The sequence below is a fragment of the Onychostoma macrolepis genome, chromosome 22, assembly GCF_012432095.1.
Source record: "Onychostoma macrolepis isolate SWU-2019 chromosome 22, ASM1243209v1, whole genome shotgun sequence".
Lineage (NCBI taxonomy): Eukaryota > Metazoa > Chordata > Actinopteri > Cypriniformes > Cyprinidae > Onychostoma > Onychostoma macrolepis.
This window is the reverse complement of record NC_081176.1, coordinates 1,701,640-1,714,743: the sequence shown is the minus strand read 5'-3', so window position 1 is coordinate 1,714,743 and position 13,104 is coordinate 1,701,640. Positions and strand designations below refer to the sequence as shown.

Below are 13,104 nucleotides of genomic sequence, written 5' to 3'. Positions count from 1 at the left end.
TTGTATTTCTTTTGTACTTTGTTGCAGCCAATAAAAGTTTCAAAGAGTTTGAATATGTCGCAAACTTTGTATAAACTCTGTTTTACGCACTCAAGCGCTTGAAGGATTTGTACTTATGTGACCTGTCTGTGTGAAAGAATTGGACACACAGTTGAACTGCTGTCTCTTGGCCGTTCTGAAGTGATTTTCCTCCTACAGTAGATTCTCAGGAGGAGTCGTGGGGGCCCATAAGGGCCGTATTGTTCCTGAGCCGCGGCCCCCGCTCTGAATATCAATAGCGGCCCCTGAGCGGTTGCTACGCGACTGTCACACGCCAGCTTTCGGCATTCAGACTCCAAACAGCAGCAGACCAGAAACAGACACGACATTCTCTCGGATCGCCGGTTGTCGTGGAGACCGGACCCTCGCGTTGATGTGGGTAACACGGAGGGGTTGTTCCACGGGAAGAATGGGGTAACAAGTAATCTGGGGTGGATTAAATGCTCTGCGCTGTCATGAACCGTACAGAATGAGGTCAAGAGTGTGTTCTACACAGTCAGGGAGGTTTTTAAAAAGAAGTTTTTGTAGCTGATTCTTGGAGACGGTCTTTTGAAGTTTGTCGTTTGGTAACAAACCTCAGAACACAAGGGGTGACGAAATTTCCTTAAAACGTTTTGCCGTTATAGCAGATAATACTCAGGTAGCTACATATAAACATGCCAATAGTTTATGGAAGTTTACATAACTTGATCAGAAAGTGAAAACCGGCCATAGAAGAAACAGTTTCCACAACAGCGCCCCTTGTGGTCAAACTGTGCAAAATGTCAGAGATAAATATATTTTAAAAGTTTTAAATTATTAAAAGTTCAATACTACTATATGTAAAATTAAAATTCTCGTAATTAGGCTACAGCTACTTTTTTATGCATTACATGATTACATATTTAAACAATGACAATAAATTATTCATAATTTATTGATTTTCCCTAATTCCTCAGTTTCATCATTTAAATGTTCCTTTCTAAAATAGTCTACCGCTTATATACACTCAGAAAGTCTTTCAGTTTTGTGGACGTCACACATAGATCTGTCATTAATCAGGTGCTACACTGCATTTAAACACTGGATTTACAAAAATCAGTTCAGGTTTAAGAAGTGTTTCAACATCGCATCAACTACTGATGAACACTTTCATTTTTAATGCAAAATTAAAATGCACAAATTCACTAACTTTTTTGTCATCTGATCCTCTTTCACCTAATATAATTATATTTGAAGTATCCCTGAGATTTTAAAATAAATATTGTAAATAATATAAATAATGATGAAGTTGCATGTTCACGGTTTGTCGGTTAATGGTCACTTGACACGCAGGTAAACAAATAAAATATTTCATTTTTTTTTGTGTTTTATTTTGATTCATTTTAAAATTATTTGTTGTAATTTAACATTTTTATGATTTCATTAATTATTAGCTTTTCATAATCCGCCTGCAGTTTCTTCACAAACCCAGTTTGGGAAACCTTCACGTAGGCTAATATAATGTTTAATAAACAATTTTGTGATATATTTGTAAAATGTGACCCTGGACGACAAAACCAGTCTTAAGTGTCAATTTTTCAAAATTGAGATTCATACATCATCTGAAAGCTGAATAAATAAGCTTTCTATTGATGTATGGTTTGTTAGGGTAGGACAATATTTGGCTGAAAATCTGGAATCTGAGGGTGCAAAAAAATCTAAATATTGAGAAAAACACCTTTAAATTTGACCAAATTAAGTTCTTAGCAATGCATATTACTAATCAAAAATTAAGTTTTGATACATTTACGGTAAGAAATTGACAAAATATCTTCATGGAACATGATCTTTACTTAATATCCTAATGATTTTTGGCATGAAAGAAAAATGTATAATTTTGACCCATACAATGTATTTTTGGCTATTGCTACAAATATACCCCAGCGACTTAAGACTGGTTTTGTGGTCCAGGGTCAAAAATATAAATCTAAAATTAAGTATAGTTGACAATATACCCCCGGTTTCACAAACAAGGCTTAAACCTAGTCCAAGACTGAAATGTAAATCTGAGCTTCTTTCAACTGAAAGAACCTTGCCCTGACTGATCTCAAAATATATCAGTGCCTTTGTTTTGTCTTTAGTTGCACACCAGTAATGTTTTTTTTTTTCTAAGGCATGTTTATTAAATGTCCTAATTAAACTGTGGCCTAATCCTGGCTTAGTCTAAGCCCTGTCTGTGAAACCGGGCTTTATTAGTATCTGCTGTTCAATGCTATTATTAACGAGAACTTTCGATTAGTGTACTGTTGCTATGGCGACCTCCCCTGGCAAACTTTGTTTTCCTTGTCTATTTAATAGAGTAAAAATACGAAAACAGGTGAACAAATACAAGTGAAAATACAGGTTCTGATAAACCTGTAATCAAACTTAGAAGTTTACATCAAAATTACTAGGCTACTACAAACTCACTCAAACACTTACATATTTAACTTAAATCGATTTTACATTTGAAGCCCAACCCCAGGTGTCTGTCTTTTGTCATATTTCTTTCACATAACTAACTTCTGTTGACAATTTTGTCTCTAAACCATAAACCCACACTTTACGATTATTATATCAATAATATTAGCGACTCAAGCAGCATATTGTTGCTATGGTTACCCCCTCAGGCGATCTCGATTGTAAGTGAAGTTTTCAGCGCCAAATGAAAATACACACGCTGACAAACGTGTAATTTACATCATAACTTATGTAAATTACGACTACAGCTAACTCAAACAGTACACATACTTTAAAACAACAAAACACCATTTATGAATCGATTTCCCAAATGTTCACAAAGGAGGTTTTGTCACATTTAACGGACTTCTGTGGACGGTTTTGTTCCTAAACTATGAACCCACACAGTGTCCCTCATAGAGGATTATTCTGTCACAGATGTGAATTCATGAATCATAAAAATACTGATTTGACACACAGAAAACAGTACTGTGCTGTTACCACGTTCTACATATAAAAACGTATTTTAACGACATGGGAAAAGCACAGTACTGTAAAAATAAGTTGTGTGAAAGTCCCTCAGAGCCAGTGTGTGTTCATTATATATTCATTTAAGAGTTGTGTGGGTTGACGGCTCTCTGACACTGTTTGTTTTGTTCCGCTGAAGGAGATGGAAGCTCCGCGTGAGATCGCCGTGGAAACCGTCTCAGAGCCGCTCCAGATCACCGCGGGCTCGGCGGAACCGACCGTCAGCAGCGCCGCGTCCCGCTGGACATCCGCTCGTTAGCCCGCGCTCTGTCCCCGTCTCCATGACAACACTGACCTCTGACCTTCTCACATCCTACCGGCTGAATAACGGAGCCAGAGTCCAAAACCAACAGCAGCGAGGGGTCTGACGGGATGAATGTGCGCAAACAGACCGCACATGAACCCCGTTAACTCGCTAAAACCAACAGAACGCGGGAGCGTTTATGTGTACTTTTAAATAAAAAGAGCGCGAAAGTCGCCGATGCGCCGTTAGTCTCCAACGCGGTTGCTGTGGGTTCAGATCTCTGATATTGTGTAATTTCAAGCAATTAATATAATCATGTATTTAGGGACAAATTGATTGCCTTCTTAATTTAACATAAAATACGCATTTTTTTATGGTCAATGTCACATAAGTATACTTAAAGTTAATCTTCAGAGAATAAACTGTGCTAAAGAGATTTCATCTTATTTAATAATTAATCAGAGAAGTATTTGTATGTCTATACTGCCCTCTGCTGGTGAAGTTAAAGACGTGCATACTGCTCTATGTTCAGTGCACAGCATACACAGTTCTACTTTTTTTAAAAGGAAGTTGAGCACATTGCATTGTGGGATACGGTATAATCGTATTATTAAGTATTCCATAAGTACAGAAAATTAAACATGGGGCACAGAAATACCATATAACAGTATGCTATTCTGAATGCTACTTTTCTCATCACAGTTGGGTCAAAACCACCAAATTAAACTCTTTGTATGTTTTTATTTCCCTAATAAAGCTAGTTAAGAAGTCAACATTTTCTCTTTTATTTTAAAACGAATTTCATGAAGTACATTTTTCTCCAGTATCACTGAATTAGACCTAAAATCAAAACCACATTGATTTAAAGAAAGAAGAAACCGTGGTTCTGAGAGGGAAATTATTTAATTTCATTTTTAAATAATCTGTAAATAACAAGAACAACATGTACAGTTATCACCGCGAGTACGAGAGAATAGAAAGATCCCAAATGAACAACTGAACTGATCGAGTCTGGTACAGAAACACCGGTTATGTGACTGCTTTAAAAAGTTACTGTCTGATCCATATAAAGAGGGGGGAAAGAACATCATCGAGCTCGGTCCAATCACACGCTGATTATACAGTAACTATGGCAACCAGCTCCATCCCATAATGATTCATGCAGGGGGGAAAATCACGTGACTCCCCAGCAAACAAAAAGAGCGCGACACTGCTACAAACAATTAAAATATCAAAACATACATTATGGCCACATGTAATTAGACATAAAATATAATTAAATCAACACACATACAGAAGACGATAAGAGCCCGGATGAGCTCATGTCCACGAGGATTGAACATGAGCACCAACAAGAGCAGCAGAAAAACAAACGTTCTGCGATCATCGTTGAATCAAGTAACGCAACACAACAAAGTGACAATCAGACCGTTATAATCAATAAAGTGTTCCACACTGCACACTTCATAAGCAAAAGCTGAAGATGACTTCATAAGTGATTTTGACGAAGTCATTTACGAACCTAACAAAGTCATGTAACGGTTGGAATCCACTTTGCCAACAAAGTGAATTATGAAAGGGACTTCATTAGTATAACTCTGTAAAATGATGTCGTTATAATCAACAAAGATGACTTGGACTTTTGCAAATCATTTTCAACAAAGTCATTTATGAACTCGATGTTACGTGGATGACTTCGAAAAAGACTTCATTAGGTTGACTTCGTAAGTGATTGTAACGAAGCTGATTTTGAACCTAGCAAAGTCATGTAACAAAGTTGTGAAATTCAATTGCTAACAAAGTCAATTACGAACATAACTTCATTAGAATGACTTCGTAAATGATGTTAAAATCAGCAAAGTCAACTTCAACTAAAGCATTCACGTGCTTGATGTTATGCAACTAAGTTGTGCGCTACTACGTTGACTTTGAAAAAGACTTTGGTATAATCAACAAAGTTGAGTTCATTAGGTTGACTTTGTAAGTGACTGTTACGAAGTTGACTGACAAAGCCACTCATGCACCTAACAAAGTCATGTAACAAAGTTGTGAAATTCAATTGCTAACAAAGTCAATTACGAACATAACGTCATAAGGATGACTTTGTAAATGTTGTTAAAATCAACAATTAAAGTCAACTTCATTAGACTGACTTCATAAATGACTTTAGCAATGTCAACTTCAACAAAGGCATTTACGAACTTGATCTTACGCGACTAAATTGTGCGAAATCCACTTTGCTGTGAATTATGAATGTAACTTAGGTTGACTTCGCAAATTACTTCGTCAAATTTGTTACAATCGGCTTCATAATACTAATGATGTCTATGTTGCAAGTTCACAACTTTGTTACATAACTAAAAGTTGATTTCATAAATAACTGCTATTGTCAACAAAGCTGTCTGCGTCACTTTTCAACGACAGTTGTATTGTAGTAAAAATACCTTGTGTAGCTATGGTTATCATTGTAACCGGTGTTGTAACATGAACTTTGTAACATCAAAGTTGACTCTGTAACATGACTTCGTAACCAGTGCAGCAGTGTTGATTACTGCCATTTTGTTGCATTGCGTCGTTCACTCTTGTGTAGACTACGAACTCATGACAATCAAACATTAGTGAGGATGAATATAAAGTGATTAACAGTTGCGAAAAATCAACAGAGTAAACCTTCGGCATTTATAAAGTAAATATTATTCTAGTCTACATGACGGCATCTGTGCACACAAACACCATCACTCACACACTCTTTCGCACACACACACACACAATCCATTTCTTCAGATTGCTGTGATATGAGCGGGGTCTTCTTTATTATTATTATTATTATTATTATTATTATTATCATAGGACGCTAATCACACTAAGACAAACATCGTAACGCTCAGGAGGGAGAGATCTCATTTGGTTTAAGTTGCTATTTACATAATCCAGTTGAAAAACACTGTGAAAAAACATGAGTAAAAACATGCCAAAAACAACTGAAATATGTCAATTTACATATGTATAATCTACCGACGCGTTTATAAACCGTTATGATTTAGGCCAAAAACATCCACATGTGTGACAAAAACGAAACAGGCTGTAAACGAAATAATCAAAGCGATAAAAATCACAAGATCTTCATCTCTCCCGACAGAAACAGCGTTCAGAAACAACACTGGACTTCAGCAGGAGATTCGCGCAACATTTGCCACATCTCCGCTGTTTTCATTAGCGCAACGATCTGCGGGTCCAACAGAGACAGATCAACATTTGTCGTTGTGTCCCGTCGAGAATCAAATAAAACACTGATGTTGCTCTGCACGCGCTCGCAGACTGACGCTCCTAAAAAAAAAACACAACGCAATTGGAATGGTTGCCATGACAACCCACCCACATCAACAATACAACGCTGTAGTCTCGGCAACTCAAAAGAAACATATAAAACCTTCATTTGGACATGTTAAACTCTTCAAAATGATTCATGTGCTTTCAGATAAAAAGATTTCGTAATGCTACAATATTAACGCAAACCATGTGACCTTGATGCCCACGGGATGATGACGCCAGCACCGGGTCAAGCTAACAAGCTAATAATACTAACATGTAATATCTTGCTAAATGCAAAACAATAGTGTACATCAACGAATGAACGATCAGAGAGCATGTGGAATGTTCTCACAACGTTGAAACGCTAAAATAAGATGCCGGCGCAAACGCCCAAAATCACGTGATCATAGAGCGCTGGTTCCGACAAATGCAGTGGGCGTCGAGTCGAGGTTCGATCCCGTCTCCGAGCAAACACGCAGAACGACACGCGCGAGCGAAGCACGTCATGTGACTTCATGACGAACCGTAAAAAAAAGCACATTCAAGTAAAAGTAAAAATCAACGTTCAAACGATGTAAATTATGTGGATTAGTTTATAAGAACAGAGGGAGGGGCGGATGCTTGTTTGTTTAGAACGAAATCAAGAGCGCCTAAAATGCAGTTGATCACATGATGCGGTTCCTCGAATCAGATGCCGGCTCCGCCTCCTCAGCTCCGCCGGGTCCGCGAGTGCTGGATCAGCCACTGTAGTGTGATGTCTGGAACACATGACCATGAGCTCATTAACATATGACACACCCACATATGCATTTATTCAGTATGCAGCAACCTGAACCTGTCCTGAAATCAAGAGGCTTCTTAAAGGTACAGTAACACAAACAGCCAGTTAAAAGCAATCTTACGCTTTAATTTCTTTGTTTTTAAAGAACGTTACACTCGTTTGTGATTAATGGATGCGTGATTAACAGAAGCTCACTTTCCTAGAAATCACCGTTTTAAAATTCCCTGATATCTAAAGGTTTTTTAATCACAGCAAAACGCTGCTGTGAGAGTCAGAAAGTGACAAAACCGCTGAAGAAAGAGCATAATATGGAGCATATAAACATAAAACACTTAATAGAAGTGTTAAATAATTCAACAGTTTAATCTGATTGACATTTGTGACCCTGGAGCACAAAAGCAGTCATAAGCAGTCAATTATTTGAAATTGAGATTTATACATCATGAATAAATAAGCTTTCCATTGATGTATGGTTTGTTGGACAATATTTGTCTGAGATACAACTATTTGAAAATCTGGAATCTGAGGGTGCAAAAAAATCTAAATATTGAGAAAATCGCCTTTAAAGTTGTTCAAATGAAGTTCTTAGCAATGCATATTACTAATCAAGAATTAAGTTTTGATATATTTACAGTAGGAAATTTACTAAATATCTTCATGGAACATGACCTTTCCTTAATATCTTAATGATTTTTGGCATAAAAGAAAAATTTATCATTTTGACCCATAAAATCTATTGTTGGCTACTGCTACAAATATAGCTGTGCTGCTTATGACTGCTGATGTAAAACTGTATTTTTAATGCAGTATCACTGATGTCTTACCGATGTTGTCCTTCTCCTTACAGGAGATGGAGTAACAGCAGATCTCTCTGTCCTGGATGGCCGACAGGTTCCTGTCGATCAGACAATTTAACAAACGTTTTCAGTCATGAGATCGCAATCAGACTGCATTAACTTTAGATACTTTGTATTTAGTTGTGAATTGTTACGGATGAACTCACATTCTCTCGATGAGCTCCTTCTCATCCAGAGCTCCAGGAAGATCTCGCTTATTGCCCAAAACCAGAACCTGAGGAAATAGGGACACTTTTATGATTGAATAACCACATAGAGATGAAACAATTTTATTAAATCTGATCTAAACACATGAAAAGTCATCAGATGAAGATCACAGATGTCAGACTCACTGGGATTCCCTGCAGCTGCGGTTTGTCTAACAGGTTGTGCAGTTCGTTCTTCGACGCCTCGATCTTCTCCGGATCGGCCGCATCAACCATGTACCTGAACGACACACGCATGCGATCCGTTACGAACGCATGGCATCATGACACCGTTTGCGTAACGTACCTGAGATTATGAATATACTCACACTATAGCGCTGACGCCGCGACAGTATCGCTCCCACATGCTCCTGAAGCGCGGCTGCCCGCCGATGTCCCACAACTACAACAAACACACACCCAGCCATTCACTTATACAGCGTAAAACACATGGAAAGATGGCAAAAATAGAAATGCAGTTTTATTTTATATATTTTGTGTTTTTTATTTTAATAGGCAAGATGGTTAACAATATTTTATTTCAATTGCAATTTTGGGTGAAATTTGAAACACTGGTGTGACTTTGCTATTTTCTAAAAATAACTACTAAATAAACATGAAAATTAAAAAAAATGTAATTAACTTTTTTAATAAATAAAAATATAAATGTATGTTTCTTTAGGAGCTGGCTGATTTAGGTTCAAATGTTTATAGTTACTGATAAACTTAGAATTCCCATAAATTAAATGCAAAATACATTGATTATTTTTCTTACAATAACTTTAGTAAAATACAGTAAAATATGTGTAGATATGTGCATTTTTTCATTTTTTTGTGCTCACAATTTATGCAATGTTTTTAATAAAATATATATATATTCTTGAATTTCTTCTTATTTTAATAAACTTTTTATTGAAAAATAATTGTTTATAATAAATGCAATTGTTTAGGTAAATGTATATACAACATTAATATTTCAAATGATTTTTGTTTTTGTTCTGCAGTGTTATTTGATTCATCTCAACGGAGAGTGATCTCCTGACCTTGATGGTGACGTTTCCCTTGGTGATCTTGCGCATGTTGAAGCCGACCGTAGGGATCATGTCCTCGCTGAACTGACCCGACTGCAGACACAGACAGACAGAGTTTTACACATCAAGCATCTGAATCCGCTTCATCACAGAGCAAACCTCCCTGCAGCTCCACAGCAGGTGCTGATGTGATTTACTGCCACTAAACGCCTGGATTTATGCACCAACGACCTTCCTGAGCGAGTGTGTGTGTGTGTGTGTGTGTGTGTGTGTGTCGTGGCTGCTGAATACATAAACACAGTCCAGGCAGACCACATGCTTGGACAGAATGCCAGATTCTGATTGGCTGAGAAACAGGGTCAGCTGATCAACTGTTTTTGATTGACAGCTGTCAAGTCGATCAGATGCTGGACAGGTTCTCCACAGCAGTCTGATACATTGTGTCTGATCTGATGATAGTGATTATGATACACTGTGTCTGATAATACAAAAAAGTAAAATAATGCTGTCTATGATACTTTGTGTCTGATAATGCCGTATCTGATCTAATGATGCTAAATTTGATACATTGTCTCTGATTTGGTGATACTGTGTAATGCATTGTGTCGGCTAAATGAATAAATATAATTCTTTATGTGACAGTTTGTATCTGATCTGATGATGTTGTATCTGAAACACTGTATCTGATTTGAGCTGATGATGCTATATGTGACACATTATATCTAATAACGCTGTATCTGGGGGGTGTTCCAGAAAGCAGGTTATGTGATATCCCCGGGTATGTTTAAGGGTAAGTAAGTGGATAAACTCAGCTTTCTGTTCCAAAAACAGAGGTGACTCTGAGGTTATGCAAGTAGCCATAGCAACTTACTCTCTGAACATAACCTGCTCCGGGTACGTTATGTTTCAGGGTTAGTTCGGGTGTTTAAAAATTTTAAGTAGTTTTTTTAAATTTTCAAAAATCATGTTTTTATTGTGATTTATAGTGTTAGTTAGTTGTATTTTTAGTTATTTTTTTAAGCTAATCAAAATAATCCAGCTGCAGTTTCATTGAGATTAATTGGAATGCACAATGAATCAATTCAACAATGAAAAATTGTTATCTGTTTTTGCAAATGAACTCTTCATATATATATATATATATATATATATATATATATATATATATATAGTTGTATGGTATGTTAACTTTAAACGCTATTACAAGTACTATACAAGGTAATGTTATATTTTTGTTTATGATCTGGCAATGCATTATGTGATACGATGTATCTGATATTCTGTATGTGATGCACTGTATCTAATGATGTCGTATCATATGTATTTTATCTGACCTAATGTCTGATGTGATACATCTTCTACATTGAGTCTGATCTAATGATACACACACTGTATCTGATAACACTGCATCTGATGATGCTGAATCGGACACTTTGTGTCTGTTGTGTTTGTATCTTCTATACTGAGTCTGATGCCGTATCTGTAAATGTAAAAACTGTATCTGATTTGATTATGATGTGTGTGACACATTACATCTAATAAAGTTGAATCTTCTATATTGTTTCTGATCTAATGATGCACACAATGTATCTGATCCATTGTATTTAATGATGCCGAGTTGGACACATGGTGTCTGATCTGATCATTATGTTTGTGATACAATGATCTGATTATCCTATAAAATTGACACATTAAATCTGACCTAACGATGCTGAATGTGACACATTGTGTCTGGTGTTGCTGTATCGAATATATTGTGTCTGATCTATTCTATCTGACCTTACAATGCACACAATTTACCCGACCAAGCTGTATATGATAATACTTTCTCTGACACACTGCGTCTGATCTGTTTTTCTGTACGTGATACGTTGTATCTAAAGATGTTTATCTGATCTACTGTATCCGATCTAAAGATGCCGAATCCGACATTGTATCTTCTATACTGTATCTGATCCGACACATTGTATCTAATGACACTGAATCGGACACATTGTGTCTGTTGTTATATAATCTATATCTAGTCTGATGTTGAATGTGACACATTGTATCTGTCGATGCTGCATCTGTTACACTGATGATTCCATATCTGACACATCATATCTGCGCTGACACAATGTGCCTGATGTTGCTGTATCTACTATATTGTGTCTGATCTCACAACGCAATTTACGTGGCTGAGCTGTATCTGATACATTGTATCTAATGATGCTGAATCTGACACACTGTGTCTGATCTGTTTTTCTGTATGTGATACATTGTACCTAAAGATGTTCATCTGATCTACTGTGTCTGATCTAAAGATGCTGAGTCGGACACATTGCATTTTCTATATTGTCTCTGAAGATGAAGCTGAATCTGACACATTGTGTCCGCTGTTGTATATTCTACATCTAGTCTGATGTTGTATCTGATGTAATGACGCTTAATCGGACACATTGTATCTGATACAGTTATTCTGTAGATGATACATCTAATGCTGAACGTGACACATTGTATCTGATCTATTGTTTCTGATCTGATGATTTCATATCCGACACATCATATCTGCGCTAACGCCGCGGAATCGGACACATCGCGTTAGTTCTGACGATCTCTCTGTAACCAGCGGCGCGGCGCGGCGTCAATCACGCGAGCGAGGCCTGTGATAAAGCGAGCTTGATTACCGCAATCACGTTGACGAAGGTGGTTTTTCCCGAGTACTGCAGGCCGACGAGCGTCAGCTCCATCTCCTCCTTCCAGAAGAGCGCCTTGAACCAGTCCAGCAGCTTGTTGAAGAGCGCGATCATGGTGCGGTTCGGTCCGGGTCCGGGTGTGCTGCTGCTGCTGCTGCTGCTCGCGGTCGGATCGTTCTTCCTCATTGGGTGGGGTTTCACATCCACGCACAGCTGATCCAAACAATGCGGGACTCGCGGCGCCACGCGCCCCCTGCTGGACGCACGCCGGTGACGTCATCGCCCGTTTGCCTCCGGTTAGCTCATAAAACGCAAATAAAACATGAATCTGAAAATCTCTGTGTGTCTGGAACTCTTTTCCTATCTTTAATGACGCCTCAATTTATTATTATTTTTTTTTTCAGTTTGTAATGTATTAAACATTATTTTATTTTGTTGTCATTTTTTATGTTGATGGTTGTATTATCTTTTGTATACTGTTTTTAATTTTTGACCATTAATAATAAAAAAAGGCTGAAAATCTATAAATGTAATAATCTATCAATAATTTGAAAGCAGACCGAACGTCTTTCAGTAACTAAATTAAACTGCATGAAAAGTTATGTCATTGTTTTTAGCATGTTTTATAATAGTTCTATTTGTTTCGGGGTTTTAAAAAAATAAAAATAAAGGTACTTTTTTATTCAGGAAAATATCTCTCAAAATAATATAAAAATCAGTGCTGCGTAGGCCTACTAGTTTAGTGTTTGTATGTTAACATATATTCTATAATATTTTTATTTTTATTTTGTTTAAATGCATTACTACGTTAAATTATAAAATGAACGGTGTGAAAAAAAAAATAGGTCATTATTTTTAACACGTTTTATAATAATTCAACTATTTTTATTTAATTTTTTAATAAATATAAGGCACTTTTTATTCAGGGAAATATCGCTCAAAATAATATAAAACCCAGTGCTGCATTACTAGTTTAGTGTTTGTATGATAAA

General features: G+C 36.8%; 1 protein-coding gene across 1 annotated transcript; it reads right to left on the bottom strand.

Annotated features, from left to right (window-relative positions):
• Positions 1-4,155: 4,155 nt before the first annotated feature.
• Positions 4,156-12,435, bottom strand: arl8a (ADP-ribosylation factor-like 8A). The gene is made up of 7 exons (XM_058761976.1): positions 12,104-12,435; positions 9,450-9,530; positions 8,736-8,809; positions 8,554-8,647; positions 8,368-8,435; positions 8,189-8,259; positions 4,156-7,341 (listed from the first exon to the last, which is right to left on the bottom strand). Exons 1-7 carry the CDS (start codon positions 12,296-12,298, stop codon positions 7,292-7,294), a joined length of 633 nt encoding a protein of 210 aa, XP_058617959.1. The 5' UTR covers positions 12,299-12,435; the 3' UTR covers positions 4,156-7,291.
• Between the last annotated feature and the right edge of the window lie 669 nt (positions 12,436-13,104).